Source organism: Cyprinodon tularosa, unplaced genomic scaffold (assembly GCF_016077235.1).
Source record: "Cyprinodon tularosa strain WSP-4 unplaced genomic scaffold, ASM1607723v1 ctg580, whole genome shotgun sequence".
Classification (NCBI taxonomy): domain Eukaryota; kingdom Metazoa; phylum Chordata; class Actinopteri; order Cyprinodontiformes; family Cyprinodontidae; genus Cyprinodon; species Cyprinodon tularosa.
Genome location: NW_024039319.1, coordinates 335,908 through 362,249, shown reverse-complemented (window position 1 = coordinate 362,249; position 26,342 = coordinate 335,908). Strand labels below are relative to the sequence as shown.

At 38.1% G+C, this 26,342-nt stretch overlaps 1 protein-coding gene and 1 long non-coding RNA gene across 6 annotated transcripts; one reads left to right on the top strand and one right to left on the bottom strand.

The window, feature by feature from the left end:
* Positions 1-586: 586 nt before the first annotated feature.
* On the bottom strand, positions 587-12,045 carry LOC119797383. The gene is made up of 3 exons (XR_005282579.1): positions 11,545-12,045; positions 6,296-6,381; positions 587-914 (listed from the first exon to the last, which is right to left on the bottom strand). It is a non-coding gene; the product is annotated as an uncharacterized LOC119797383 (long non-coding RNA).
* On the top strand, positions 7,298-14,158 carry LOC119797381 (beta-1,3-galactosyltransferase 1-like). Of its 5 annotated transcripts, none has more exons than XM_038306445.1 (4): positions 7,309-7,455; positions 11,216-11,305; positions 12,078-12,186; positions 12,323-14,158. In XM_038306445.1, exon 4 carries the CDS (start codon positions 12,330-12,332, stop codon positions 13,584-13,586), a length of 1,257 nt encoding a protein of 418 aa, XP_038162373.1. In that variant the 5' UTR covers positions 7,309-7,455; positions 11,216-11,305; positions 12,078-12,186; positions 12,323-12,329; the 3' UTR covers positions 13,587-14,158. The 5 variants fall into 5 exon arrangements, with proteins under 5 accessions (XP_038162369.1, XP_038162373.1, XP_038162370.1 ...); XM_038306444.1 differs by lacking the exon at positions 7,309-7,455 and adding an exon at positions 10,960-11,092; XM_038306441.1 differs by lacking the exon at positions 12,078-12,186 and having other exon boundaries at positions 7,298-7,455.
* The last annotated feature ends 12,184 nt before the right edge of the window (positions 14,159-26,342 follow it).

Genomic DNA, 26,342 nt, shown 5'->3' with positions numbered 1-26,342 from the left:
GACACTTTATATCAGCTTTTAATCTTTATATTCCCACTAATTGACTAGATGAGTTTTCTGAGTAAATTGTTGACATCAGAGAAAAAAAAATAACAGGCAATAATGCCTTAAAAAATGAATTACCATTGATATTTTCCCCCCTCACAGTTTGTCAAAAATATAAATGTACTTTTGTGGGAAGAATTTTGCAAACATAAAATATAGCATCAAACCCATTCAGTCTGTTTTACCGTGATGTTAGAGCAGGGCTCTACGACATGCAGCTCCTCTGACTCACTACTGTGGCTCTTAATTAGAATGAAGAACTAATAATAATGCTTCAGGTTAATAAAAATATTTTTCTTACTAGTCTTGTTTGTAAGTCGTCTTGTTTTTTCATTTAATTTCCCACAAATTATATTCTATTGAAGAAAATCCAGGATTCCTGCTGCACTTTACAGAATTGAAATTTTGTGGAAGCTGTACAAAACTAAATTTTGTTTTATATAAACTATAAAAAATGAAAATAAAAGTTGTCTGAGTCTTAAGTCTATGAACACTTTTCTGTTTTTCTTATTCCATAACCTAAATATATAAACTGTTGTTTTAAAACTGCAGCAGATGACCTAGAGCATATATTCAACCAAAGTACAGGAAGTGTTTAATGAATTACCTACATGACTTTTATTTTGCTGGACTCTTAGTAAGATGGCTCTTTGGATTTTAAAGTTGTAGACACCTGCGATAGAGCAACCAACTGGCCAACCCTGATTAGTAAATCAAACTCACCTTTGTGTGATTCAGCCTCAGAGGTTTGTTTGAGAACAGAGAGAACAGGAGCAATCATCAATCAACGGAGCCCTCAGGAGGTCCATGGTGGGAGTGGCTCCACAGATCAGGTAGGAAGTTCTGTTTGAGTAACTGCTGGTTGTGCCCTTTACAAACAGTGGTGGAAAGTAACAAAGTACATTTACTTGATTACATTTTTTTGAGTATCTTTATTTTAATTGAGTATTTTTTGGGGGGGCGGTACTTGTAGCTTTCCCTTCACTCCATTTCTAGGAAGCTGGTGGTTCCATGTTCCTAAGGATTTTTTTTTGTTAAAGTCACAGAAATTCTTCAGCATTTAGTATAAAGATAAGTCAGGATCACCAGACAACACAGAGAAAATATTCAGTCACAGAAATGAGCAACAAAAAAAACCCCTGGTTGTTTTAAATGTTGCTGAAACACAAATTTTAAGTATTTGTTGCAACCGTGTTTAATTGAAGGCAAGTTTATTTCCATCCCACAATTTAATGTACTTTAGATGAATTAAACAGTAAAAAGCTAAACAAAAACAAATAAACTTTAACTGATAATACCTCAGTTAACAGTTGTACTTCAACAGTCAAAGGCAGCTCTAATCAAATGGGGTTTTAACTTTAAAGGACTCAGCCTTTCAGCACTTTCCCAGTATTCTGGAAATGTATTCCAGATCAGTGAAGCATGGGAACTAAAAGCTGATTCTCCATGTTTGGTTCTGGGTGGCTGGAAGGTTCATATATACTGAAAACAAATCTGTTAAAATGACCTTTTGTTGCTACGGTATTTTTATAATGAAAAAAATCCACAAATAAGTAACTTTTTTGTTATCTTTTAATGACATTTATCACACATTGCTCTAAATTAACATATAATTAGTTTAGAGAAAAGCCCTATCTGTGCGTACTACATAAAACATAACACCCCCCCCACACACACAAAGAAACGAGTATAAGCAGTGCTTGCAGAAAAATAAATGGATCTTGAGCCAGTTTTTACACCAACCCTCAACCCAAATGGATATTTTAGGCTCCATAGTGTTTAGCAGTGACCTGCACAGGGAGGGCACGATTGCCCCCCCCCCGTCAAATTTTAGCTCACAGCGTGTGCTAAGGTGCCCTCTTCAGTGATGAGGAGGCACTGCTGTATATGTGCCCTTTTTTCTCTCTGCTCCTGCCCTTCAAAAAGCATGCCGCTTTTTTGTACCTCATTGTCAGGTCTAAGCACCTAAAACATCATACATGCAGGGAAAGAAAGAAGGCACAGAGGTAATTAATTTAGTTTTACTCGCGAGGAGAGCAAGAAGGGTCTGCAGAGTTTACAATCCCTACCTCACTCTGCAGTCCCAGCATTCTGCTCGCTATTTATTAGAAATCAGGGGTCTCATGTTACAATAGCTGAGACTGCTCTAGAAATGAGAAACATGAGTTGCAGTCTCAGTAAACATCCTCTAAATCTCAGGGTTCAGTCAAAGTTTAAGCGGTTGAAGCTGTTGAGCAGGTTCAAGTGCTGCACGTAAATCAACCACAAACTCCCCAAAAGCAAGTTCACAAATCACAGTATACTTCAGAAAAGGTGGCTGTGAACACCTCCATATAGCACACAGCTTTATGCATGATAACACTACACAGATACATTTATATACAATTATTCTAACACTCATGAGTTAAAATTTTATTTGAGCACAAATCCCTGAGTAAACAGAAACCTAAAGTGGCTGTTTTGAATATCATCTATTTGTGAATTTAAGATAGATTGTAAATTTTAACTGCATATACTGTAACCAGTTCAACACATCACAGTGAAAAAAAATGATGCAACAACTTTTAGCATTTACTTAATCATATTTAGTTACTTTAACACAATTCTTTCATGTTAGCAGGGCAGGACATAAAACAATTATGTTGACGTAACAACATTAGAGAAGAAACAACTTTAGAGTGTATCCATAAAAAAAAATGCTTAAAATAAGAAGTTTAATAGTTTTTTTTTGTCAAAGTTATGCAATTGACAAAATAAGTTTTTTTGTGGTCTCATTTATAAAACATAGTGTAGGATTCATACTAAAAGTCTGCTGAAAATGAACTAGCAGCCTGCATTTTGACGTCAAGCCACTGTTGAATCAACATCGGTTGGTTGCGTCGGATAATTGTTGAATTTTGTTTAGATTTGCTGTTCAACGTTGTTTTGATATTGAATCAATTTGTTTTCCAACAACTTTTAAACGTTTGACATTAGTCGAATGCGAGCTGGGTAGTTCACATTCATAGTTCACTTCTTCTAAGTTCCCGAACCTATAAATGAACTAGTTCAAGTTATTTTGGTAAATCAAGCCACAATCCTCCAGAGTAGAACCTCATATTTCCCCTTTTAAATGTGTGATCATAATATATAAAAAGAAATTGAAAAAACACGATGCGGTCAAGGTATACTGGATGTGCAGAGAAGAGTTTATTCAGCCAAATAACGTAGAACTTCAGGAACATTCAGGTTCTGCTGAAAAGATCTGGATCAAAATAATTTCTTCCATTCCTCATTCAGTAGCAGATATTTCCCAAGATAGCTCGGATGCTTTAAGTCAATGTGTGGCTTTAAATGTGAAGTGAGTGTGACTGACGTACGCACTTATTTAAATGCCAATGGGAAGAGTTTGAACCAAAAAATAGATTTTTCTTTTTTCTGTCCCAGTCTTCCTTTGTTAGTTGATCAAACTCTGTCAAGGGCTCTGCTAAACTGGCATCAGAAAGGCCGGCCGATGAGTCTGAATGAACTAGTACTAGCAGTAGACATGCTGCTCTGTAATGCAAATTGTCCCAAAATTTAGAACATTTCTATTTAAAAAAAAAAAAAAATCCTGTCTTAAAATCTGTGAGTTTTTTTTCGTTATCTTATGCAGGCCAGTTGGTTATACGTCAGCCTGAACACTTAAATTCAGCCAATCGTATATCAACAATCATCTGTCAATTAAACTTTTTAGGGTCATAGCATCTTGATTCATATGTAGCAGCTAATATACGCAACGGTTGAAATAAAAAAATCAGAATCCTTTCCTTTCCCATTGAGTTGCGTCCCAGTGTTCACGGGGATGGACGTCTGTGTCTTCGGCAGGCGTAGAGCTAACAGAACTGACAGCGCTGCGAGGCAAGGGCTCAAACATGGACGGCTGGAAGCCTTCTACAACAAACCTACTTCCACAACATCTTCTTCCCGGCTTTCCTCCTCTAAATAAAGAATGTACGATGGAGGAGACTCATCCACGAACTCCGACAAAAAAACTCTCCTCCTCTTGCATGTTTCCACTGTCCATAGCGTTCCTTGACAGCGTCGTTTTAGTGCTACTTGGTCCCAATTTAATGTCCCATTGGGAACCTACTAGCACTAAGTTGCTAACTGGTTAGCAAGATGATTCCGACAAACCGGCCACAACCTTGCTTGCTAATATTCCACCAAAGCAATCCCGCCCCCTTGATAAACGACAAATCACATTCACTTTATTCACTCATGTAAAGTCGTGCACCACTCGGGAGAATTTGGAAATGCAACGGTTGGAACAGCCGTTTCCTTAGGAATTTATTTTTCATAAAATGTATTTAATTTTATTCTGTAAAAGTTTAGAAAAAACGATCCACTGGACTTGGTTTTCAAGGTCTGAAGACATTTCGCTCCCTCTCCAGGAAGCTTTCTCAATTCAAATTGCGAAAGCTTCCTGGAGAGGGAGCGAAATGTCTTCAGACCTTGAAAACCAAGTCCAGTGGATCGTTTTTTCTAAACTTTTACAGAATGACTCTGACCTGGATGACTGGGAATCTTCATCAGCATATTTAATTTTATCTAAGAGCTGGATATGTCACCAGATTAGTTTGCAGAAATCTAGTCAGCCTAAGCTTTAGTGTGAGAAGGAATGTGAGGAATGTGGCAATAATAACAGACAGTAAAGCAATGTATCATCAAGTCAGAGTATCGGATGATGACGCAGAACTGCTGAGGTTTTTGTGGTGGCCAGAAGGGGAACTAACACAGCCGCTTACAGACTATAAAATTTGTTGTTGCATTTAGCAATAACCATATAGCAACAACATGCCATGTCATCTGCTAGCTGTGCAAATTTTTCCCTCAAAAAAAAAAGCTGAAGACAAGAAAACAATCCCCTGACATGAAATGGTGGACTCAGTGATGATGTTTTTTGTGGATGATTGCTTGAAATCTGTGGAATGTGAGGAAGTTGCAATCCCTCTCAGAACGGCCCTTACTCATTTGTTTGCATCAGGAGGATTTCACCTTAATAAGTGGGCAAGTAATAGCGGTGCATTGTTGCAAACTATCCTTGAACATGAATGAGCCAGCAAAATAGGAAATCTGGATTTAACTAAAGCCATTAGAATACGTATTTCCTGTTGATTTGCATGCAAGAAAAATCAGGCAAAGCTTCAGGAGCAGCTAATGGCTGATTTAATTCCAGAAAGACTTACTCCTGACAAACCACACCTTACAAATGTGGGAATGGACTACTTTAGACCTTTTTGAGGTCAGGCATAGTCAAAAGGTATGACATCATTTATCTGCTTAACTAACGATTCTATAGACACAGATAGCTGTATTAATGAACTTTGATGTCTCAAGTGCAGAAGAGGTCAAGAAGAGCTCATTAGGTCTGACAACAGCGCAAACAAGGTTGGAGCTGAAAAGGAGCTATGCAAATCACTCAAAGATAGATAAAAAAACAAAGGCATTCAATGGCTCTTCAACCCTCACTCTGGATCTCATGCAGCTAGTTAAAAAAGGTTTAAAGCTGGTTCTTTATCAGCAAACAGTGGACCAAAAATGTCTTCAAACTCTTTGCTGTGAGGTTGAAGCTATTATCACCATCAGGTCAATAACAATGTCTTCTGATGACCCCATCAATTTGGAACCTCTAACCCCAAATCACTGCCTTTGACACCGTGGACCACGACATTCTGCTCAACCGTCTCCAGTCTATAATAGGCCTCTTAGGAACCAAACTAAGATAGTTCCAGTCATACTTCAGAGAGGACAGAGCATGTAACTTTAGAACAGTCCCATTCATCTCCTCACGCAGTTATCTCTGGAGTGCCACAAGGGTCTGTGCTCTGTCTGACCCTTTTCACCATCTACCTTATACCCCTTGGTCATATCATCCATAAACACAAAGTTTTGTTCCACTGCTATACACAATTAGACATAAAAATGGACTTCACACTCCAGTCAGCTCTGCCGTCTGCATTTCAGGTCCGCCTATAGGAGATAAGGGCTTCGATGTCTCACACCTTCCCTCAGTTAAACGGCCACAAAACCAAAGCCATCCTGATCGGCACCCCACATCCAACCCAGTCCTCCTTCTTTACCAGTATACCAATTATTGGCCATCCCATTCCTCTGTCCACCTCTGTTACAAATCTTGGAGTCAGATCTGACACCCACATCCGCCACCTCTGTAAGGTCTCCTTCCTCCATCTTAAAAACATCACCAAACTTTATCCTTCCCTCTTCTTACCTGATGCTGAGAAGTTGATCCGTGCTTTTATCTATTCCAGGATGGATTACTGCAATGCCCTCCTCATCGGGATCCCTGGCAGGAGCCTGCAAAAAAACCCAGCATATTCAAAATTGCATTGCCAGGGTCCTGATGAGGAAACGCAAATATGATCATATCACTCCGGTCCTGTAATCACTCCACTGGCTCCCGATTCAACACAAAATCCCATTACAAAATCTGCCTCTTCGTTCTTCAGTGCATACATGGAACTGCCTCTGCTTACCTCAGACTACCTAATTCCAGCACCAACCCAGGACCAGATTCTCCACTGTAGGATATAAGGCCTTCCATGCCCCACATCTATGGAATGCTATCCCAGTGACCCTGAGGGTGCCACAAACTATGAAGGTGTTCAAAAAGCACCTGGAGGTATTCTTATTTCAAATGGCCTTTTAATACTTATGGTTTGAATTTTGTTGTTATTGTTGTCTTTTTTTTAATACTTTTAACCGTTTTTACCTCCTATTGCAGCATTTTTTATTTGATATGTAAAGTGCATTATCAATAAAATGTAGTATTATTATTATTATTATTATTAAGGAAGCAACCTTTGATGGCTCCCAGTTTGTTCAATGTTAAAGACTCCTAATCTAGACGGGATGGAAGCACACCCAATATATGGCAGATCTGTTTGGGAAGCGTTGGGTAAGAGAATATTTCCCAAACCTCCAAGAAAGACAAAATTGTGTTAAAGCAAGACAGAACCTTGCACCTGGGGACATTGCATTGATACTTGATGAAAATGCACAGAGGAAATACTGCTTGCTTGGAAGGACCCTGAAAGCAATTGTGGATGACAAAAGACTGGTTCAACGAGTGCTTGTGAAAACGAAACCAGCACGCTTGAAAGGCTTGTAGGCTTTGTAAACTTTGATGGATTTGCATGTCATCAATATCCATTTGTTTTGGTGAGTATGGGTGTGGCCAGGTATTGTTTGTTCTTCAGGTGGACAGGTGGTGGAGCCTGTGTGTTGAAGAGAAAGCTGGCCTGGGTGTAGGTCCAAACAGATTTTTTGACCGTCTCCTTTGGATGTAAACCCTTTTGCATTGACTTGCATGTGAATTCCCTAAAATCTTCTTCATCCTGATCCTCATTAAAAACACCAACTACTTGCCATGTAAGTCTGAAAATTACATTTTTCTTTTAAGTATCAGCGGAGGACACATCAAGCTAAAGCTAATGCCCAGTCTGCTTTATGTGGCTTCCACTCAAGTTTGTCACTATGATATATCTGTGCCTTCTTTTTGTTTGCTGTAACGCTATAAATGTGAAGGATAAATGTTATACTGAAGCTGCACCAGAGGAGGATTAATTAACTACCAGGTAGAAAAATAAATAAATGAATAATTCTGTAATGTTACTGTGAAATGGATCATTGATCATGCAGAGCAAAGAGTCTGTATGAAACTGAAATAGAAATTCTAAAAAGTTTCATTTAAGTCGAGGACATTAAAGTAATTTTGTACTCTTGTTGCATTTCATGACTTTCATTTTTTTTAAGCGGAGCAGATTTTTATGATTCATCCTGCTGAGTTAAGACACAGCTCAAAAATCAGGATGGTTTCACTCAATCTGATCACTTCTTGTATTAATATGATGCAATCGTGGCATCAGCTTCTAGCTTTCTTCTAGCCCCAACATTATTGAATTAAAAAGTCTCACTAACCAGATTGAATTTTTATTTTGTATTATTTTTTTGTTTTTAATCTGCTCTCAAGTCCTCACCCCCGAGGGGCATGCAATTAATATGCTCTACAGGGATTGGGATACAGTCTGTGTTGAATAATACTGATGTGTGACTTGTGTATTACCCAGTCAATGCTATTTGGCGTCTCTTTGATAATACTGTTCTGTTAGATGAGCATACCGCGTCAGACCATCATACCCATAGCCAATACAGTACGTATGCGCAAGATGTCAGATTTATATTTTATCCCTTTAGTTTTGTATGAAAAAAGTAATTAAGTAGTTTTTTTGTACATGACTAAAGGGATACACACACTTTGAGGTAGTTTAAAGTCTATTTTTCATACAAAACTAAAGGGATGAACGGATAATGACTATTGGTATAGTGGTCTGACCAGCTATACTCATCTGACAGAACAACGCCACCGTGTTCAATTTTTCATTGAGAACTTTATTTCTCTTCATATTTCTGTAAAATTAGTTTTTGTCCATCACAGGACAAATACTGCACTATTACTTGGGTGCCTATGATTGTCATTGGTCTGCTACCTTGAACCTGCCCCTTTATACGTGCACGTTCACAGATTCATGATCAGTTCAAGCTTGATTGAGTTTGTGAGTTAATAACCAGCTTGGTGGTACCGCTGATCTGATGTTTTGGATTGGTTCAACTGAATAGGATGTGAGTAATCCTGCTACTTTGAGCTTGGTTTGTGGTACGGGCCTCAGTCAGAAATGTTTGTTGTTGGTGAGGGAGGCGCAGAGTCATATAAGTATGCTTGCTAGCTACAGCAACTCAATTGAGTTTAGTTACAAAGCACCAAGTTGCAACACATGTAATCTGGAGGCCTTTTACAAAGACAATTTGATCAAATTATAGACATCGGTTAAAGGTTTTCTATCTAATGAAACCCAAGTGACTGCATCAGGTCATTGACTTTTTAAGATTTGATAAACATACAGCTACTGTACAGTAGATATAGGACTGACTCTCAAGTGATCTCACTGAGCATGCATCAGTGATGGTAGATAAGAAAAACTACATTTTAACAGGAAGAATCCTGCAGCAAAACCAGGCTCAGTGAGAGCGGCCTTCTCTCAGGTCCGTCTTGGGTTTAAGGAGACAGAAGCCCACATACACAAGGAACATAACTGCACTGATCCACAAATACTGTGATATAGAGGGAAACAACAAATTAGCTCCACAGGTGGCTCTAAGTTAAGCAGCTGAGCTCTGCAGCAGTTTTCATATCAAGAAGGGTGAAGGTACGACATACAGTTAGTCAGAGTAAAAGCTGAGTCCATAGATATGTCTATGAGAGAATAACACAAAGTACTGGAAAACAGACCCAGCTTGGTCATGGATATCGGCTGCAGCCGTCCATCTAATGCCTCTCTCTGGGATGATGTCACAGCTGAACAGAACACCAAATGAGGTCAAGCTACTATGGTGAGAAAAAGCGGAGACCATAAAGTTAAAACTTCAACAAACAAATGCTGCAGAATGGTAGAATAGAGGTAGAATAAAGCAGAATGATGAAAAGTGGGGGTGCAGCACGGTGGTGCAGTGTAGCCTTGCAGCAAGAAGGTTCTGGGTTTGATTCCTGGGTGGAGGGTCTCTCTGCATGTTTGCATATTCTCCACGTGAATGCATGGGTTCTCTCCGGGTACTACGGCTTCCTCCCACAATCCATAAACATGACTATTAGGTTATTTGGCTTCTCTAAATTGTCCTTAGGTGTGCATGGTTGTGTGTATTTGTGTGTCTCTGTGTTGTCCTGTGACAGACTAGCGACTTGTCCGGGGTTTACCCCGCCTCTTGCCTATTGACTGCCGGAGATGGATTATAGTAAAGAATAACGACAGTTAGGCCTTGAAGTAACACATGAATAGACCAGTTCATCAGCTGTTGCTTCACACCACATCAACTATTGCTTCACACCAAATTTTCACACAGATGGTCAATGTGAAGCAATAGTTCATATAACTTTAATGATGTTTAGCATTAATTGTCAGTTTGATATGAAATGGATAACAGCAACACCTAGTCTCAAACTACAGGAAATACTAAATAAACTAAAGTAGTGTTTCCAATGTGGTCAAGATTTGCTACTCAAATTGAGGCAGACTATTATCCCAACAAACCTGGAGTCCAAAGGCTGAATTTGATTGTGTAGGAGACTTTAACCCTAAATGCCAAATGTATCGTATTTGATACATATGGTTTCTGAAATGTTTTGCGTCTGACATGTTTTGCATAATTTAATGGTATAAACTTTGCTCAAAATCCTATTGTACACAATCAGATATACCTGATAACAGGGGGCAGGAGACTACACAAAAAGTTATCTTGACTTATCGCATAGTAAGAAATTATTATTATCAAAAATGTTTTTCTGTTTTTTCTTTTTACATATTTTGTTTAAAGGCCAAATAAGAACTTCAAACCAAAAAAAAAGTAATTTTCTGTTTTGTTTTCTTCTTGGATCGGGCTTTAAAGGGTTAACAGAGATAATGATAATGAGTCCAACAAAACCAAAAATATCTTCCTACTGTCTCTCCGCTGTTATTTTTAAAATGTAGAACTTACCAAATTCTGCAGAAACTGAGGCAGACTATGTAATCACTGATGGCATAAGTGTTGATATTTTGTGGAGTGGAAAATGAAAGCAGAAGCATGAATGTTTTAATTGTTGCTGTACCATGATGCAACAGCAAACACAAGATAAACAAAAAATCAAAATTGTCACTGAATTATATGAAGTATTAAAATTTAAAGCATTTTATGTGCAACAAAGAAAATCACTTTGCTTTTCTGCTTGACGTGTCAGGAAACCACAGGAAAAAAAAGCAGCATAACATGAGTTGATGAGAAACTTTCAGTTCCTCCTACCCGCATTATACAGCTAAAACTTAAACATGGGACACAAGCCCAACCTTTCTGATGATAGTTGGTGTCTTAAGGGGACTCCTGAGAATTTCAAAGGAAGCTGGAGCAAACAAAGGTGCAGCACCAGTTCTGCAGATTACACCAAAGAACTAACTATGTTTACCTAATCACCTGAGATGTAAGCCAATATGTTTAGAAACGTTTTTTCTTTTTATTCAACACTTTTACTGGTTTGTAATAGTCATTGCAGCTGATAGCAAGAGAATGCAAAAGCTGAGCCATCTATTTTTTTGTACTGCAGCGACATTCTTGCTTCAGATGGAGACAAACTGAAGCACAGACTTCAAGCCTTGGGTGTGTCGGAGCCTCACTCTGCTATGGCTGGACAAAGGTATGTAGTCTTTCTAAATCCTTCTTTTCTCTCTGTATGACTGTTGTTTGAAGTAGGGAGGAAGGGATAAAAAAAGTACTGTGAAAAATTATTCGTATAAAAAATGTGATGATACTTTATTACATGATCTTGCTGTGTGTGACATTTGAGTTTTAGTTTCTTATCTCTTTCTCTTCCCTGTTTTTAATTGGTGAAGCAAAGATGGCCATTTACTTCATTTAATGCAGGAGGGATCTCACCTTGATGCCGTGGCTCTTTGGAAGCGCAACATTAAAGCCAGAATAAAGCTGGAGTTTCATTTCCACAGGGCCACACGGAAAAATGAAGGGTTTTATTCAGTTACGGGGTTTTGATAATATTTTATACACTGTGTCAGATGAAGGACAAGTACAGTTTAACAAGTCCCTCATTAATGATTTTTGAGCTGACATTTGTTTTACATCAATATTTGCTTCTATCGTTTGGATTGTGTAGATACAGTGTTGTTAAAATACAAAAAAATCCTTCCCTGTTGATGATTTGTTGTTCCTGCCTTTTTTGGTAGATTAGATTACTGTAGTTCATTATTCTTTTTGTTTTGTTTTTTCCTTCTCATATATCCTTCCCTTTATCTCTCTGTCCTGCTGCTGCTTGTTTCTCTTTCACCCTCTGCTCTTGTCTTTTTCCTCAGGTGTTGCTCATTGCTAACCTTCATGTATTTCTTCTGGCATACAGTCGCTGTGTTACTCACCTGTTCTCCATGCTTTCTCTCTTTGCTCTCCTCTGTATATAGCTGGCGGGCTTTTGTCTTCCATTTGCTGGTTACTTCCTTTTGGCTGACCCACATCAGTATTCTGCCACATAAATGATCGGTGTCTTTGAGCAGCTCTTATTTTACCCATGTAAGTTGACTTTTAATTTCTAATCTTATAGAACTAGTTTCTGAGCTCTTGTCTTCAGTTTGTTCCTGATATAACTTACCTATTCTTGAGACCTTTGTTCTAACAAATGCTTTTTTTAAAATTATTTGTTTTTCAGCCAGGAAATGGAGAATGATGACAAACTTGCAGAAAGCCGGCGATGTTTCAGCTTCTCACGTCGCCACAGTCTGTTCTTATTTTTGACTCTGGGAGTCTTGTTTTTCTTCTACAGCACTAACATCAGGGTCATGACGTCCGACTGGATCCCTAAACAGTGGATACAAAACCACCCAACGAAATCCTCCTTCCCATTCAGGAAACAAACTACTCTATTAAGAAACACTAATGTGTCCAAAGCCAGGCTGGCTGCTGCTGCTTCTCCTGGGCCCACAATCAAGGCCACCAGAGGTAAAAGTCCTCAAAGCACAGCCATCCTTCCAACGCACCGTTCAGTGACTCAACTGCAAAGGAGGCTTTCATCATTGGGAACTAAGAAAATGCTAACAACTCAAACTCTCCATAGGACGGCCATTCCCTATGTATCTCCTGGGCCCTACTTGGTGGAGTACCCTTATGAGTATCGCTATATCATCAATGAGCCTCAAAGATGTGAGCAGGAGAAGCCATTTGTGGTTCTGATTGTTCAAGTGGCGCCACGCAACAGAGCTCACCGTGACGTCATCCGCAATACCTGGGGAAGTGAGAAGCTGGTGAACGGTAAAGCTGTGAGGCTCTTCTTCCTACTTGGAATGCAAACTGGAGATGACACACAGCAGGTCCACCAGCAGCTGCAGCAGGAGAGCAAAGACCATCACGACCTCATCCAGAGTAACTTTGTGGACTGTTACAAGAACCTGACCATAAAGACCATGGTGATGCTGGAGTGGCTGAACTCTTTCTGCTCCAGCACTCCTTACGCCATGAAAATTGATTCAGACATGTTTCTGAATGTTGCTAATCTTGTCAATATGCTCTTACAAGCTCCAACGACAAACTACATGACTGGCCTGGTGGCACATGGGGGACAAGTCTTAAGGGATCTCAATTCCAAATGGTACGTTCCTGTGGACCTTTTCAGTGAATCCGTGTATCCTCCCTACGCTTTGGGTCTGGGCTACGTTTTGTCTATTGACCTCACCAAAAAGCTAATTGAGGCTTCTAGACATGTTAAAGCTCTTTACATTGAAGATGTTTATTTAGGCCTGTGTATGAGGCACCTGGGTATCCATCCAACAGACCCCCCAAATGGGTTCTACTTCCATGTATTCCCTCTGGGATACAATCGATGTAGTTACTCCAAGATAATTGCCACTACAACTCAGCAAGACACGGATCGAGTGTGGCTCTGGAAGGACTTTAAAAAAAATGGTCAGTACTGTTGATTTGTGTAGAAGGTTGAAAATAATTGTACTGAAATTAATAAAGAACTTAAACGCCTCAGAAAAGGTCATTGCTGTTTTAAGGGTGTTCTTAAAACTGAAAGGAAGAAGGCGGTGCCAACTCCTCAGCAAGAAAAGTCCTTATTGGCTGTCAGAAAAAGCAGTAGGGAGTCTGAAAAGGTGCTGTTTTTAGTGACAACATTGATAAGTTGGAAACACTTAGACTTTGACAACTTTTGTTGTCATTTTGTATACGCAGTGTTTGTACAATATGGATTTGATGTTGAAGTTCAGAGCTTTGAATACATGTTGTGCAATTATGCAGTGTTTTGGTTTGGTGTTGTCAGTTTGATGCAGAGTCTGTGACATGATTTAGAGTTTTTTTCAATAGTTCAGCTGTTTGATGGCAGTGGGGAAGAACAGGGAGAACAGTCAAAGTCCAACATTGGTCCAAGGCTGTTTTTATTGAAGTATAATTTAAAATGAAAACCTTTTTGTACCAATGTCTTTAAATTCCTGGTCTGGTGGTGGCTTAAAGGTTCTTGGAAGATCTGAATAAACTGACTGCATGACCACGAGCACCTGCTTTTCTCACTGTTAAATAGAAGTTTCGATAAAAGGTAGCTACAATGCTGCTTAAAGACTGAAATCACGAGTTCTAAAACATAAAGAAAGCCAATGAAAGCCAGTGTTTAGAAAAGATAAAACTTGAGACACACACAAACTGATTTTTCTTGAAAGAAATATCTGCCCAGCATCTGCCTTTTACCCCAAGTTATTGAACTATTCAGCTAAAATGTTGATGCAGCTTTAATTTTGGTTTTACTAATTCAGGAAAACTTTACCAGAAGGTGAAACTACAGGTAGGTTAAAGTGAGACTTTCTTGTTTGGACCAAAGCATTGCTATTTTAATGTAACCTGCTAGCTGAGCCACTGCAAAGTACTGCTAACTCCTGCTATTTGCCAATCCCACAACATGCACTAGTTTATAAACCAGATCAAATTTTAACGATTTTGAAATTACGTCTCCATGGTGATGTTTACATTTTGGGTTCAAGTAACATTAAAAAAACTCCAATTATTCTATTAATCTATTAAACCTGACCCACTTTGAAAACCATTAAAGAACTTATGAAAGTGATGTAATTACCTAGATGTCCACCGCAGATTCTCTAGAGATTTGTTTCTTTAATTAATATTAATTAACAGGCATCAGTATAGAATTAATCTAAGTGCACTAGCTCGCCCTGTTTTTCTAATGCTGAGGAAGTCTGAATGGTACATTTGTTGAGCAAATAAACATCCTTATTTGCATTTGCGGATTCGTGACTTTACTGACTTCTCAGATGGGATGTAATGGTGGAGCACGGTCCTCCACCCGAATCGAATGGAAAGGTGTAACTTTCCAGCCATGCATGAGTTAGAACAGACATGTATGAATCCTTTTGACCAAGAGTCTTTTCTTTTTTGACAGTAGTTGGTTGGTTGATTGACAGGGAGACATGCATGAAGTTAAATACTTTTCCTCCCCTAAACTTTAAGTCTTTGCTTTTTTTTTTTTTTTTACATATAAGGAAACAAAGGATGCAGCCTTTCCTATACAGACATACACATAAGCACTTTCTATAAGGACAAAATGAAAATAATATGAATAAGAAAGATGCAATGGAAGAAAAAATTACTGCAAGTATCTGCTTGTGAGCATTAAAAGTAATAAGTAATAGTCTTTATAGCCTTTTCACTGCCAGTCTTTTTTTCAAGTAATGTTCAATGTACATTATGGATAAGTAAAAGAGCGCTCTCCTCTGTATTGTGTTGTTTTGTGAAAGTTTGCAAAAACAAATGCTAGAAAGAAAAGTTCATGAATCCCCTCAGGCTGACCTCTATGATGCGAGACAAAACCTCTTTAAAATACTAAACTAAGTCGGGTTAATAATTAGAGATCATAGTGATATTTTTCTCTTTTAGCAAGGGTTAGAAACCCAGGCCAACAAAACTGGATTTAAATGCCTGAACCCCCCCCCCTCCTCCTGAAGGTATTCACGATCCTTCTAACTGATAAGAGCTCATTCACCCTCTGCTCTCTCTCTCACTGCAAGTCTGACTGAGAAGTTTACCTTGTTTGAATGATTGATTTTTGGACAAAGCAGCAGACATTTTATTATTAACCAGAATTCCCTGTCCTGGCCTGTCATACATTTTCCAAATAAGGTCCCCGTCATTGTATTGAACAACAAGAGATTAAAATGGAAGATTTCTACCCAAGAGAAGGTCACTTTCTTAGGTTTGACACTTTTGGGAATTTCCTGTTGATCTGGCAATGGTAGCATAACCAATACCTTGTCCAGACTGGCGTCTTTTGGTAAAATCTTCCTTTAACTGTGCTCCTGCTGTCTGTTTCTTTTTGCATCAAACCTCATTTCAAATCAGTATTAACATTGTTTCAGGCTTTTTTTTTACCACTACAAAACATTAAGTACTCATTAACATGATAAATAATTTATGACAGCTTTAACTTTATAATAAGCCTCACTGCATTCAGCTCTACAACCTGCATCCAGCTGCCCAAATCTTATCTCATTGCTTTTATAACAGGCTCTTTTCTTTACTGTCGGTTTTCTCAGCTACCTGTAATTCAATCAAAACATATCACATTATGGAAATCATTGCCTGTCTTTTACTAGTTGCAGATACATTGATTAATCATATTGTTAATTTGATATGTAGATAATTACATTTTGCCTTTTGGCCTTGATTTCACTTTGCTCTGGATGCCTCAGTGGATTTTACTGATATCTATTCTTAATCTTATCTTAGTAACATCTAAAGAAAACATTGCAAAACTTGCTGTATCACAGCACAAAACCAACAGTTTTTGCATTTCTCAGCCAGGTTTCCAGGAAGTGGGTTTCACAGTCAAGAAGCTGAAAAAATTAATTCTCCCTAAACTTGTTTTTCAGGATTCCTGGAGACAATGGCTGAAAACACATTTAAGATGTTTTTTCAAAAATGTTTACTCAACAATCTTTTCTTACATATTAATTCAGCGTTTAAAACTCGATTTGCAAAAAAAAAAAATCTTCTTTGTTGTTTTCTTTCTTTTCAAGAAAAATTTACAAGATTATGGTTTTAGTTTTTGAACATCTGACAGCAGGAAAATCCTGTTTCACAAAGACGATTTACTCACAGCTCTAAATTTTCTAAACCTAAAACTCTGAGTTTTCTGTTTCTCAAACACTTTCCTAAACCTCTGTATCTGTTGCCGTGGTAACCTCTCCTCAGAGCTAACCTGGTTGGGATCGGGTTTCTTTCATTGTCTTTTATCTCTGCTCTCCTTAGAGCCAATCACATTGTCTTATTTTCTGATTTAATAGAGTTCAGTCATAGGTTTGTGTGAACAATAAAAATCATTCTGTTGGGCACATTAGGTATAAAGTAAAAACATAGCATGTCCTATAGATGAGCATCCATTTAAAGAATCAGGGCGTTAATTTACAGAGAATTAAATATTTAAAGGGAGAGGGTTCTTATACCGCATATAGATGTCCTTTCATATTCAGGTATTTTTGAGTGCATGACTTCTTTAACAGGTATTTATAAGTAATTAATATCAGTTATGGCACATTGTTTTGTGATAATAACATTATAAAAACAATTGAACAGTCAGATTACTACTTATTTAATCTATCAAACTGAGGAGGAACCCCATGAGATAATGCACAGGTCCTAGCTGGTAGAACAACTTTTTTATCCTTCGTCTTTATTCGCTGACAGGTGATTTCACCTAAATACAGTAGATGCATTGATCCATGACCATTAAAGCAATAAAAGTTTTATCCCATGTTATCGCGATTAGTTATTTGTTTGCCTGAATATGTATTTATTTTATATCTACATTTTTTCCTTTGTCAAAATGAACTTTTTAAACAAAATTAAGTTCTTCTACCTATAATGGATGTCTAGAAATGAATCTCCATATTTACTTTCTACACTGGTGACATGCTAACCCAGCATGATGATGTCACCAGACACACAGTAGTGGGGGGACCGAGGCCACGCAGCTTACCAGCGGGGGGGTTAGACTCAGCTTGGAGCCAAACGCTGATTGTTAGTGGAAAATAAAGAAATATTTTATGTATTGTTTCACACTGGATCTTGCGTGCTTCTTTATTATCTTCACAGCTTTACTGAGAGATGCAAACTTGCTATCTTACATTACTTTGCCCAGGGTGCATATGAACAGCACCATACCCCTCATAACTTGATGTTATTGTATATAAACACAGAGAGGCTTTATTTACAAAAAAAAATGAACAAAAATAACAAATATTACACCGGTAGGATGCAGTCATTTTTTCTTTAGAAAAACTTTAATATGTTTTTTGAGTAAGTACCTGGATTACGTATTACAGACTTTGCCCTTATAAGATGATAGAGAACTATTTTGAGTTTTATTTTGAGTATTTTAGGGCCAAATATTTGGTCTAATATTCTCAAAGATAAATTTTACATCAATTAGTTTGTGTTTGAGCATTCTTGATCCAGCTTTACCTATGTTTGTTTAGTAGTGGCATAAGATCAATAATGTTGGTAAAGTAATGACTGGGATAAGAAGATAAATGGTTAAGAGCATGGTTAAGGTTAAGCGTATTGCAGATATAATTAGTGTAACTGAAACCAGACATCTGTTTAAGACGAGCTGTCGTGCAGATGGTGAACCTTTTCGGTTTGAAAGATGACATGCAGATTTAAGAGATTAACTTCCTGTTTTTAAACATCTGACATTAATAAGATCTGGTTGATCTTTAAAACTTTTTAGTCATGTTAGAAATGTTTAAAATTTCTACAACATTAGCTGACTCTTGTTGCATACATTTGTCTAATAGGGTAATGGATCCTGCTGGCATATCATTTATTTATCCTTTATTTTTGCTAAGTGTGTGTGTAAAAAAAAAAATCCCTTCTGTGTATATTTTATAATAGCAACAGAGGGTGAACGAGGTATACTACTGTGCATGTGCACAAGAGGCAAATAAGGAAGTAATGCACCTAAAAAGGTTAGCACCTTACAGTAGAGTTGTAAAAATAAATTAGAAAACAATGAAGATGAAAAAGACTCACACAAAAAAAAAGTTTAAAGAGGCATTTATCTAGAACAGTGCATGGAATGCAGTATGAATATTGCCGTTTACTGAAATAGAAGCTAAAGCTGCCAAGGCATTAATAATAGGAATACTATTTTCAGTCTTTACAGTAGATAGTCTTATTTGTTCTTGCTGCTCTGTTCTTATTTGAGTTTGTGTCAGAGCTCAGAATAAAATGTTCCAGTAACCAGAGTCGGAGAAAACAGATTTCTCACAATGTTTTATTAACAACAGAATCGAGCGGACGGCGTTGGCGTCTCAGACAGGAACTTCTGCGGGTTGAGAAAGCAGGTTAGTGACCATCCACTTCTTTCTGGAAGTGGATGGTCACTAACAAGTGAGTCATTAATCTGGACTTATAGTTCAATCTCAGTCGAGAGGTGGAGGATTGTTCCGGCCGGCTGGCTGCCAGTGTTGCGTAGGTGTTGCTGTACAAACTTGTTTCTGGTCCCTGTCCTGCGTTGTGACTAATGAGCTGACAACATGTATATAACAATCCAGAATACCCTCATCCCATTGGTCGAGCCAAGCGTTGCTCAGGGTGGATGGAGGTTCTTCAGGCAGCTGACTTTCCCAACATCCAAGCTGCTGTGTCCTTTGTCCTCAACATCCCATCTTCCTCTGGTTTTGTGGAGATGATTTTTTCCTTAATGAAGAACAAATGGACTGATGTACAGTTATTGTTTTATATTCATTAATAGAGTTTGATGTAATGATGTAGATGTAATCCTGTCAGATCATCCATCCATTGAGTCGGCGTGTAAAATGTCTTGGCCTCGAAGAGGAAATAACCTTACCTAAATAACCTAATTTAGACAAAATCAGATTTTCAACACCTGTATTTTGTTTTTAAAAAGCTAACAAAACTTGCCAGATACAGATGATAAAGTGCTTTAGGGGGTGATAATTCTGCCTACAGCAATGCTCCTCCCACAGAAATACTTCACTATGGTTACCAACTGAAAAGGGGTCTCTATACATTTTTTTATCAAGAGAATAAAACTTTATTTCCTCTTTTAATGTCCTATGTTTGATGCTCTCATGGAAATGCTAAAAAAAGAAAAAAAATAGTTTGCTTCTACTCAAGGGAACCAAACTGTGTTTTTACAGGTGAAGCGGAGATATACGTCTTCTGCTTCTGCTTCTGCTAACTGGCCCGTTCAAAAACAATCATACAGGAAGTATAACATTACTTACTGTAATATCAGTGCTTTTTCAGGAAGAACTGCTGAGATTTTCACTAAATCCACGTACCGCAAAGGTTGCAGAAACTTCCGCCACTGACCCACCTACAGCCATCCTCTTCACTTGTAAGATAAAGCTGTCATCAATGTCAAAGTAGTGAGAAAAAACATAGTTCTATAGTTGGCTGACTTATGACATTACCTGAGGAGGTAAATGCTGTGATGAAATATGGAGATTATGAACACTAACAGAAAGTTAATCTTCTGTTGACAGTTACTCTTTAGACTGCTTTTTTTTAACTTGACGTTGCCCAGTGTAGATAGGAGGGATGAACCCACACCTGTAAGACAGGTATATCAAGATCTTGTTGACTATTATTAAGCATTCTTAATAATAGTCTTTTTCTTTTTGATCAAAATATTTAGAGCAACATCAAGAGAAGAAAACGGGTATAAAACTTGAGACCCTACTCTGAGGTGGCAGAGAGGGCGAGACTAATTGGGTGCAAAGTGTGCTTAAAGTAAACCAAATTTAAACTAAAAAATAATAAATAAACCAGAAATAAATGTTTTCGGTTTGCATATTTTTTTGATCATTCAAGAAATGTGCTCTTTCCTTGCAACAATTAAACAAAATTCAAACAAAATAAAAAAAGGGTAAAGCAAGTAGTCAGTATATAAATGCTCAGTCATTGTTTAATATCCTCTTTATTGTTTATCTATCCAGTAAGACCATTTACAGAATCTTCTGAAATAAAAAGGTGAACGGAGTTTAAAACCCATGAAATACAAGTTAAAAAACGTCCTTAGAAGAGGGTTCTTTCAAAAGCAGGTGTCCTTCAGAGCTCCAAACTTGTAGCAAAGTCTCATCCTGCAAATATTACGGACAGTAACCAACCCAGATAAAGTTATCTAAGCTTTAGTGTGAGTCCTGGACAGCCGTAATGGTGAACCAAAGCGGCTCTGAATGGAATGAATGTGCACCCTGCTGGTGAAAATTGGACATTTTATGAAATTTCATTATAGCTCCAAAGCTTTAAACACTGTTATGTAATATACTACTAGATATTACAGTATTAGTGTAACTATTGGGTGTTAAATCTACCCAGAAAGATACTTATAACATCCTTATAATAAAATCTACTTTTTTTTTAATTCAACAAAGGTGCACATTAGCTCACAAAATGAACAAAAGATGCTTGAGAGACTTATGAAAAAACTAAATAAAGTTTCTTCTAATATCAAAGTAGTGAAGTCGCTACAAAATGAAACCAACAGGTCAGAATAAGTCCATAAGATAGTTTAATACATGTCAGAAATTATTCTTAAGGTTTAAGAGATGAAAACTAGCCCTGAAAATTGTTAACAAGATGTCTGTTGATATTATCTAAATATTAAAATTATTTCATATCATTTTTAGTTTTATAGATACAAAGATGAAAATTCAACTTTATTTACATATCCCATTTTAACTGTATCTACATATCCTATTTTAACTGAAACGCCAAAGGTATTTTTAGCGTATGAATTGCAATGTTACCCAGCTAATCTGGCCTTAGATTGATGTTTCAATAAAAAGTTTCAGAGTTGACTTGTCTCTTTTATTTTATTTCATTTATTTTAGTTTATTTATATAGCGCCAATTTACAACACACGTCATCTCAAGGCACCATACAGTGCCTTGAGATGACATGACATTTGCAATGAAAAGAGAAATTGGTCAAATAGAAGTTATCTGCAAGCAAATGTAGAACCCATATAAATTACATTTAAATAACTTTATCTTATTGGAGCTACATTTAAAGCATTTTCGTGGTGCCCGATGGTCATAGAAGTCTTACTGTAGAAGAGTGGCCTACTGGTAAACTTAAAACTTTTCAGTTTAGCTGATGTTTAGGAGCCATTCTTGCTTTGTTGGTTTCCTGAATGCTCTAGCCGACTCTTCACCAGAGAAGGGTTTTGTCGATCAGTGTGGGAAGCAGATCACCTGCAACATTACACCATTGTGGCGCACTGGTGGTAATTGGCTTTTACATCCACAAATATTACTATGGGTGACACTCAGGGCCAGCTAAAAGAAAAAAGAAGGGGGGACCCAAAATAATCAATAATTGAAATTGTTTTTTATATTTTAAGTGATTATATATAAATATAATAACAAAAAACTATTTTACGATCAAATTAATATATACTTAACCTATCTAAATGAAATTTTATTTCCAATTGACTCTTACTGTACTTGCTGTTTTAAAAATAAGATCCTAGTCCACAAGCATCCTCATGCATATTTTCCCCTAATTTTTCAAGTTATGATATATGTTTACATTATTAAATGACTGCATCTAAAAATATCATAAATATGTTCAATTTAAACATAGATATGAAATAATACAATATAACCTACAATAACTTGAATAATATAATTGTACTAGGTCGTCAAATCAATTTAGTCTATCAAATAACCTGCCTGTAGGGTTTTTAAAAGTCCAGCAGGTGTCAGTATTCTGTAAGACAGTAGCAACGCAGAATCAATACAGTTAGGCAATGAGTCCAAACGCTTCAAGATGCCTCCCCCATCATATATCCATATCTATAGATATAGATCTCTCTCTCTCTCTCTCTCTCTCTCTCTCTCTCTCTCTCTCTCTCTCTCTCTCTCTATATATATATATATATATATATATATATATATATATATATATATATATATATATATATATATATATATATATATATATATATATATATATATATATTAGTGCTGTCAATCTGATTGAAAAAATCATTCAAATACTCTCGATGACATACAAAAAATACATACAGGCTAGGTTTGTGCCAATGTTCTTTTTTTAAAATAAGAACAGGTCACAGATACTGATATATGCCATAGAAACATATGGCAAGAAGATGGCATGTAGCAAAAAATAACAAATATGTAGCCAAAAAAAAGGCCCTGAAAACAGGCTGATGTAAAAGACAGTCTTTACAGTTAATACAGTCTTTTGAACAAAGACAAGCATTTTACCCTACTGCTATAAAATGTAGTACAGTTAACATTAGATGTTAATTAACCAAGATAATAATGAACAATTTTCAATCAATACATCAAAATCAATAGACCGACATCACTAGATGGAGGTAGTCTATGAAAGTTACTTTTCAGACTCTTAACAAAAATGAGAACACACACACACACACCCACCCACACACACACACACGATACCGAGCTGTGACAGCAAGAGTGCCGTAGCAGATTCCATTTCACCTCAGTAATCTGTTTTCTCAGCGTATTTCAGGTTGCTACTAGTTACCAGACACTCAACTTGTTTGTTGGTTGTGGGGCTTAAAGAAAAGGCACTAGCGCTACCCAGTGTATGAGCGTCTTTTTCCCTTGAGGAGCTCCGCTCTGGAAGCCTATGAGAAATGCATAGACTGGGGGAAAATAGCCCCGCCTTCCCGCAGGCTGCAGCGGGATGTACTTGGAAAAATTGTACCATAAAACCACATAGCGTTAATCTCACGTTAAAAAAATTATCGCCGTTAAAATGGCCTCGCGTTAACGCGATAATAACGCGATAATTTTGACAGCACTAATATATATATATATACAGTGTTGGGAAAGTTCTCTTTCTACGTGAACTAGTTCAAAGTTCAGTTCACGCATTTTAAAATGAACTAGTTCAGTTCATAGTTCATAATTCAAAACCAAAAAATGAACTAGTTCATAGTTCTTTTTTTTTTTTTTCATATATTGCTCAATTACACCATAGCCTACTGTAGAACCACAGACAGCAATTATTTTATCAGTTGTAACTCTGAAACTGTGCGTCAGATTTCATCTTCATATCCAGTTTTGAATCCTTATCCAACCAGGGTTTACATTAGCATTGAGGGGACAGCATTTCCCCATTGTTGCTTTAACGCTTTGTTGCTGTCCATCACTTCACACTAGTAGCAGCTGCAGCTTTCACCCCTACAGTATATTCTCAGAAACATCAGGAAAAATGTGCTGCTTGAATGGTCTTTTTTATGAGTAATTATCAAAAGAAAAATAGGAAAGTAGTCTTTAAGGTGCAAATGTTTTTTTTTTTTATAATTTTTTCCATTTGAAATTCCATTTCAATACATACTAAAAAGGAATCCTGGAATCCTGGAAAATTATACCAGGCAGGTTTAACAAACAAGTTACATGGATAGTAAAACCCTCAAGAACAGGGGTCTTCTATGTTTTCCAGACCAAGGACCCCCAAACTGATGGCGAGATGGAGCGGGGACCCCCTAACTATATATATTGTATGAAATTGTGTCCTATAGTCACTCTATTACAGATGGAGTAATGTAAAGAAATTAATTTCTCCCTGGGATTATTAAAGTTTTTCTGATTCTGATTCCTGGTTGATGTGAAGGGAACGGTGCCCAGCTTGAAAGAGCTCCTGTGTGTCGCTGAATGTGAGCATTGATGACTGAAAGACATCTTTTGTCTCCATTTATCTGTTTACTACAGTGTGTTGATTTCATGTTAATGAGTATTTAAAGACATTTCAATTAGTGGGGGAAAAAATTGCAGGGGGGGGATATAAAAATATCAACTAACCATGCAGACCCTCATGCAGTACCTCCGTAGAACCCCTAGGGGTCGCGGATCCCCTGTTGAAGACCTCCGCTCAAGAAGATTTTACTAACACAAACTGAGGGACCAGGCTGAGGGAGGAATTTAAGGTTACTGAAGTGCGGATTTTTTTACTGAAAGCCGGCGGGCAAACTTTTTGCCATCGTCCTCACCGACCACCTGGTCATAAACCTGTTTTAAGTGATCATACTGCTGCTTTGTCGCCTCCACGGTCGCCTACATGCTGCTGTGGCTTCCACGCTGCATTTTGTTTTGATGACGCACGCAGCTGTAGGCTACGACGCTGGTAGCTGCTGTTGCGAGATTGGGTGTTTTTCCCGCTACATATTAAGGCCTGTTTACGGTTTGATTTAGCCGGGGTTTCGCCTGGAGGACTCTATAGAAATGTGGCAACCTATTGAACGGAGTTGAACTGAGAGAGCGTGCCGTTCACAGACACCAGAATGAACGAGTTCACAATAACGTTCACCAGGCAGTAATGCAGTACGTTCAGTTCACGTTCGCCCAAAATATGAACGAGTTCATGAACTTTCGTTCAATGAACGCGTTCAGGCACAACACTGTATATATATATATATATATATATATATATAGTATACATACATACACTATATTGCCAAAAGTATTTGCTCACCTGCCTTGACTCACATATGAGCTTAAGTGACATCCCGTTCCTAATCCATAGGGTTCAATATGACGTCGGTCCACCCTTTGCAGCTAGAACAGCTTCAACTCTTCTGGGAAGGCTGTCCACAAGGTTTAGGAGTGTGTTTATGGGAATTTTTGACCATTCTTCCAGAAGCGCATTTGTGAGGTCGCACACTGATGTTGGACGAGAAGGCCTGGCTCTCAGTCTCCGCTCTAATTCATCCCAAAGGTGTTCTATCGGGTTGAGGTCAGGACTCTGTGCAGGCCAGTCAAGTTCATCCACACCAGACTCTGTCATCCATGTCTTTATGGACCTTGCTTTGTGCACTGGTGCACAGTCATGTTGGAAGAGGAAGGGGCCAGCTCCAAACTGTTCCCACAAAGTTGGGAGCATGGAATTGTCCAAAATGTCTTGGTATGCTGAAGCATTCAGAGTTCCTTTCACTGGAACTAAGGGGCCAAGCCCAGCTCCTGAAAAACAACCTCACACCATAATCCCCCCTCCACCAAACTTTACACTTGGCACAATGCAGTCAGACAAGTACCGTTCTCCTGGCAACCGCCAAACCCAGACCCGTCCATCAGATTGCCAGATGGAGAAGCGCGATTCGTCACTCCAGAGAACGCGTCTCCACTGCTCTAGAGTCCAGTGGCGGCGTGCTTTACACCACCGCATCCGACGCTTTGCATTGCACTTGGTGATGTATGGCTTGGATGCAGCTGCTCGACCATGGAAACCCATTCCATGAAGCTCTCTGCGCACTGTTCTTGAGCTAATCTGAAGGCCACATGAAGTTTGGAGGTCTGTAGTGATTGACTCTGCAGAAAGTTGGCGACCTCTTCGCACTATGCGCGTCAGCATCTGCTGACCCCGCTCCGTCAGTTTACGTGGCCTACCACTTCGTGGCTGAGTTGCTGTCGTTCCCAAACACTTCCATTTTCTTATAATACAGCTGACAGTTGACTGTGGAATATTTAGGAGCGAGGAAATTTCACGACTGGATTTGTTGCACAGGTGGCATCCTATCACAGTTCCACGCTGGAATTCACTGAGCTCCTGAGAGCGACCCATTCTTTCACAAATGTTTGTAAAAACAGTCTGCATGCCTAGGTGCTTAAATTTATACACCTGTGGCCATGGAAGTGATTGGA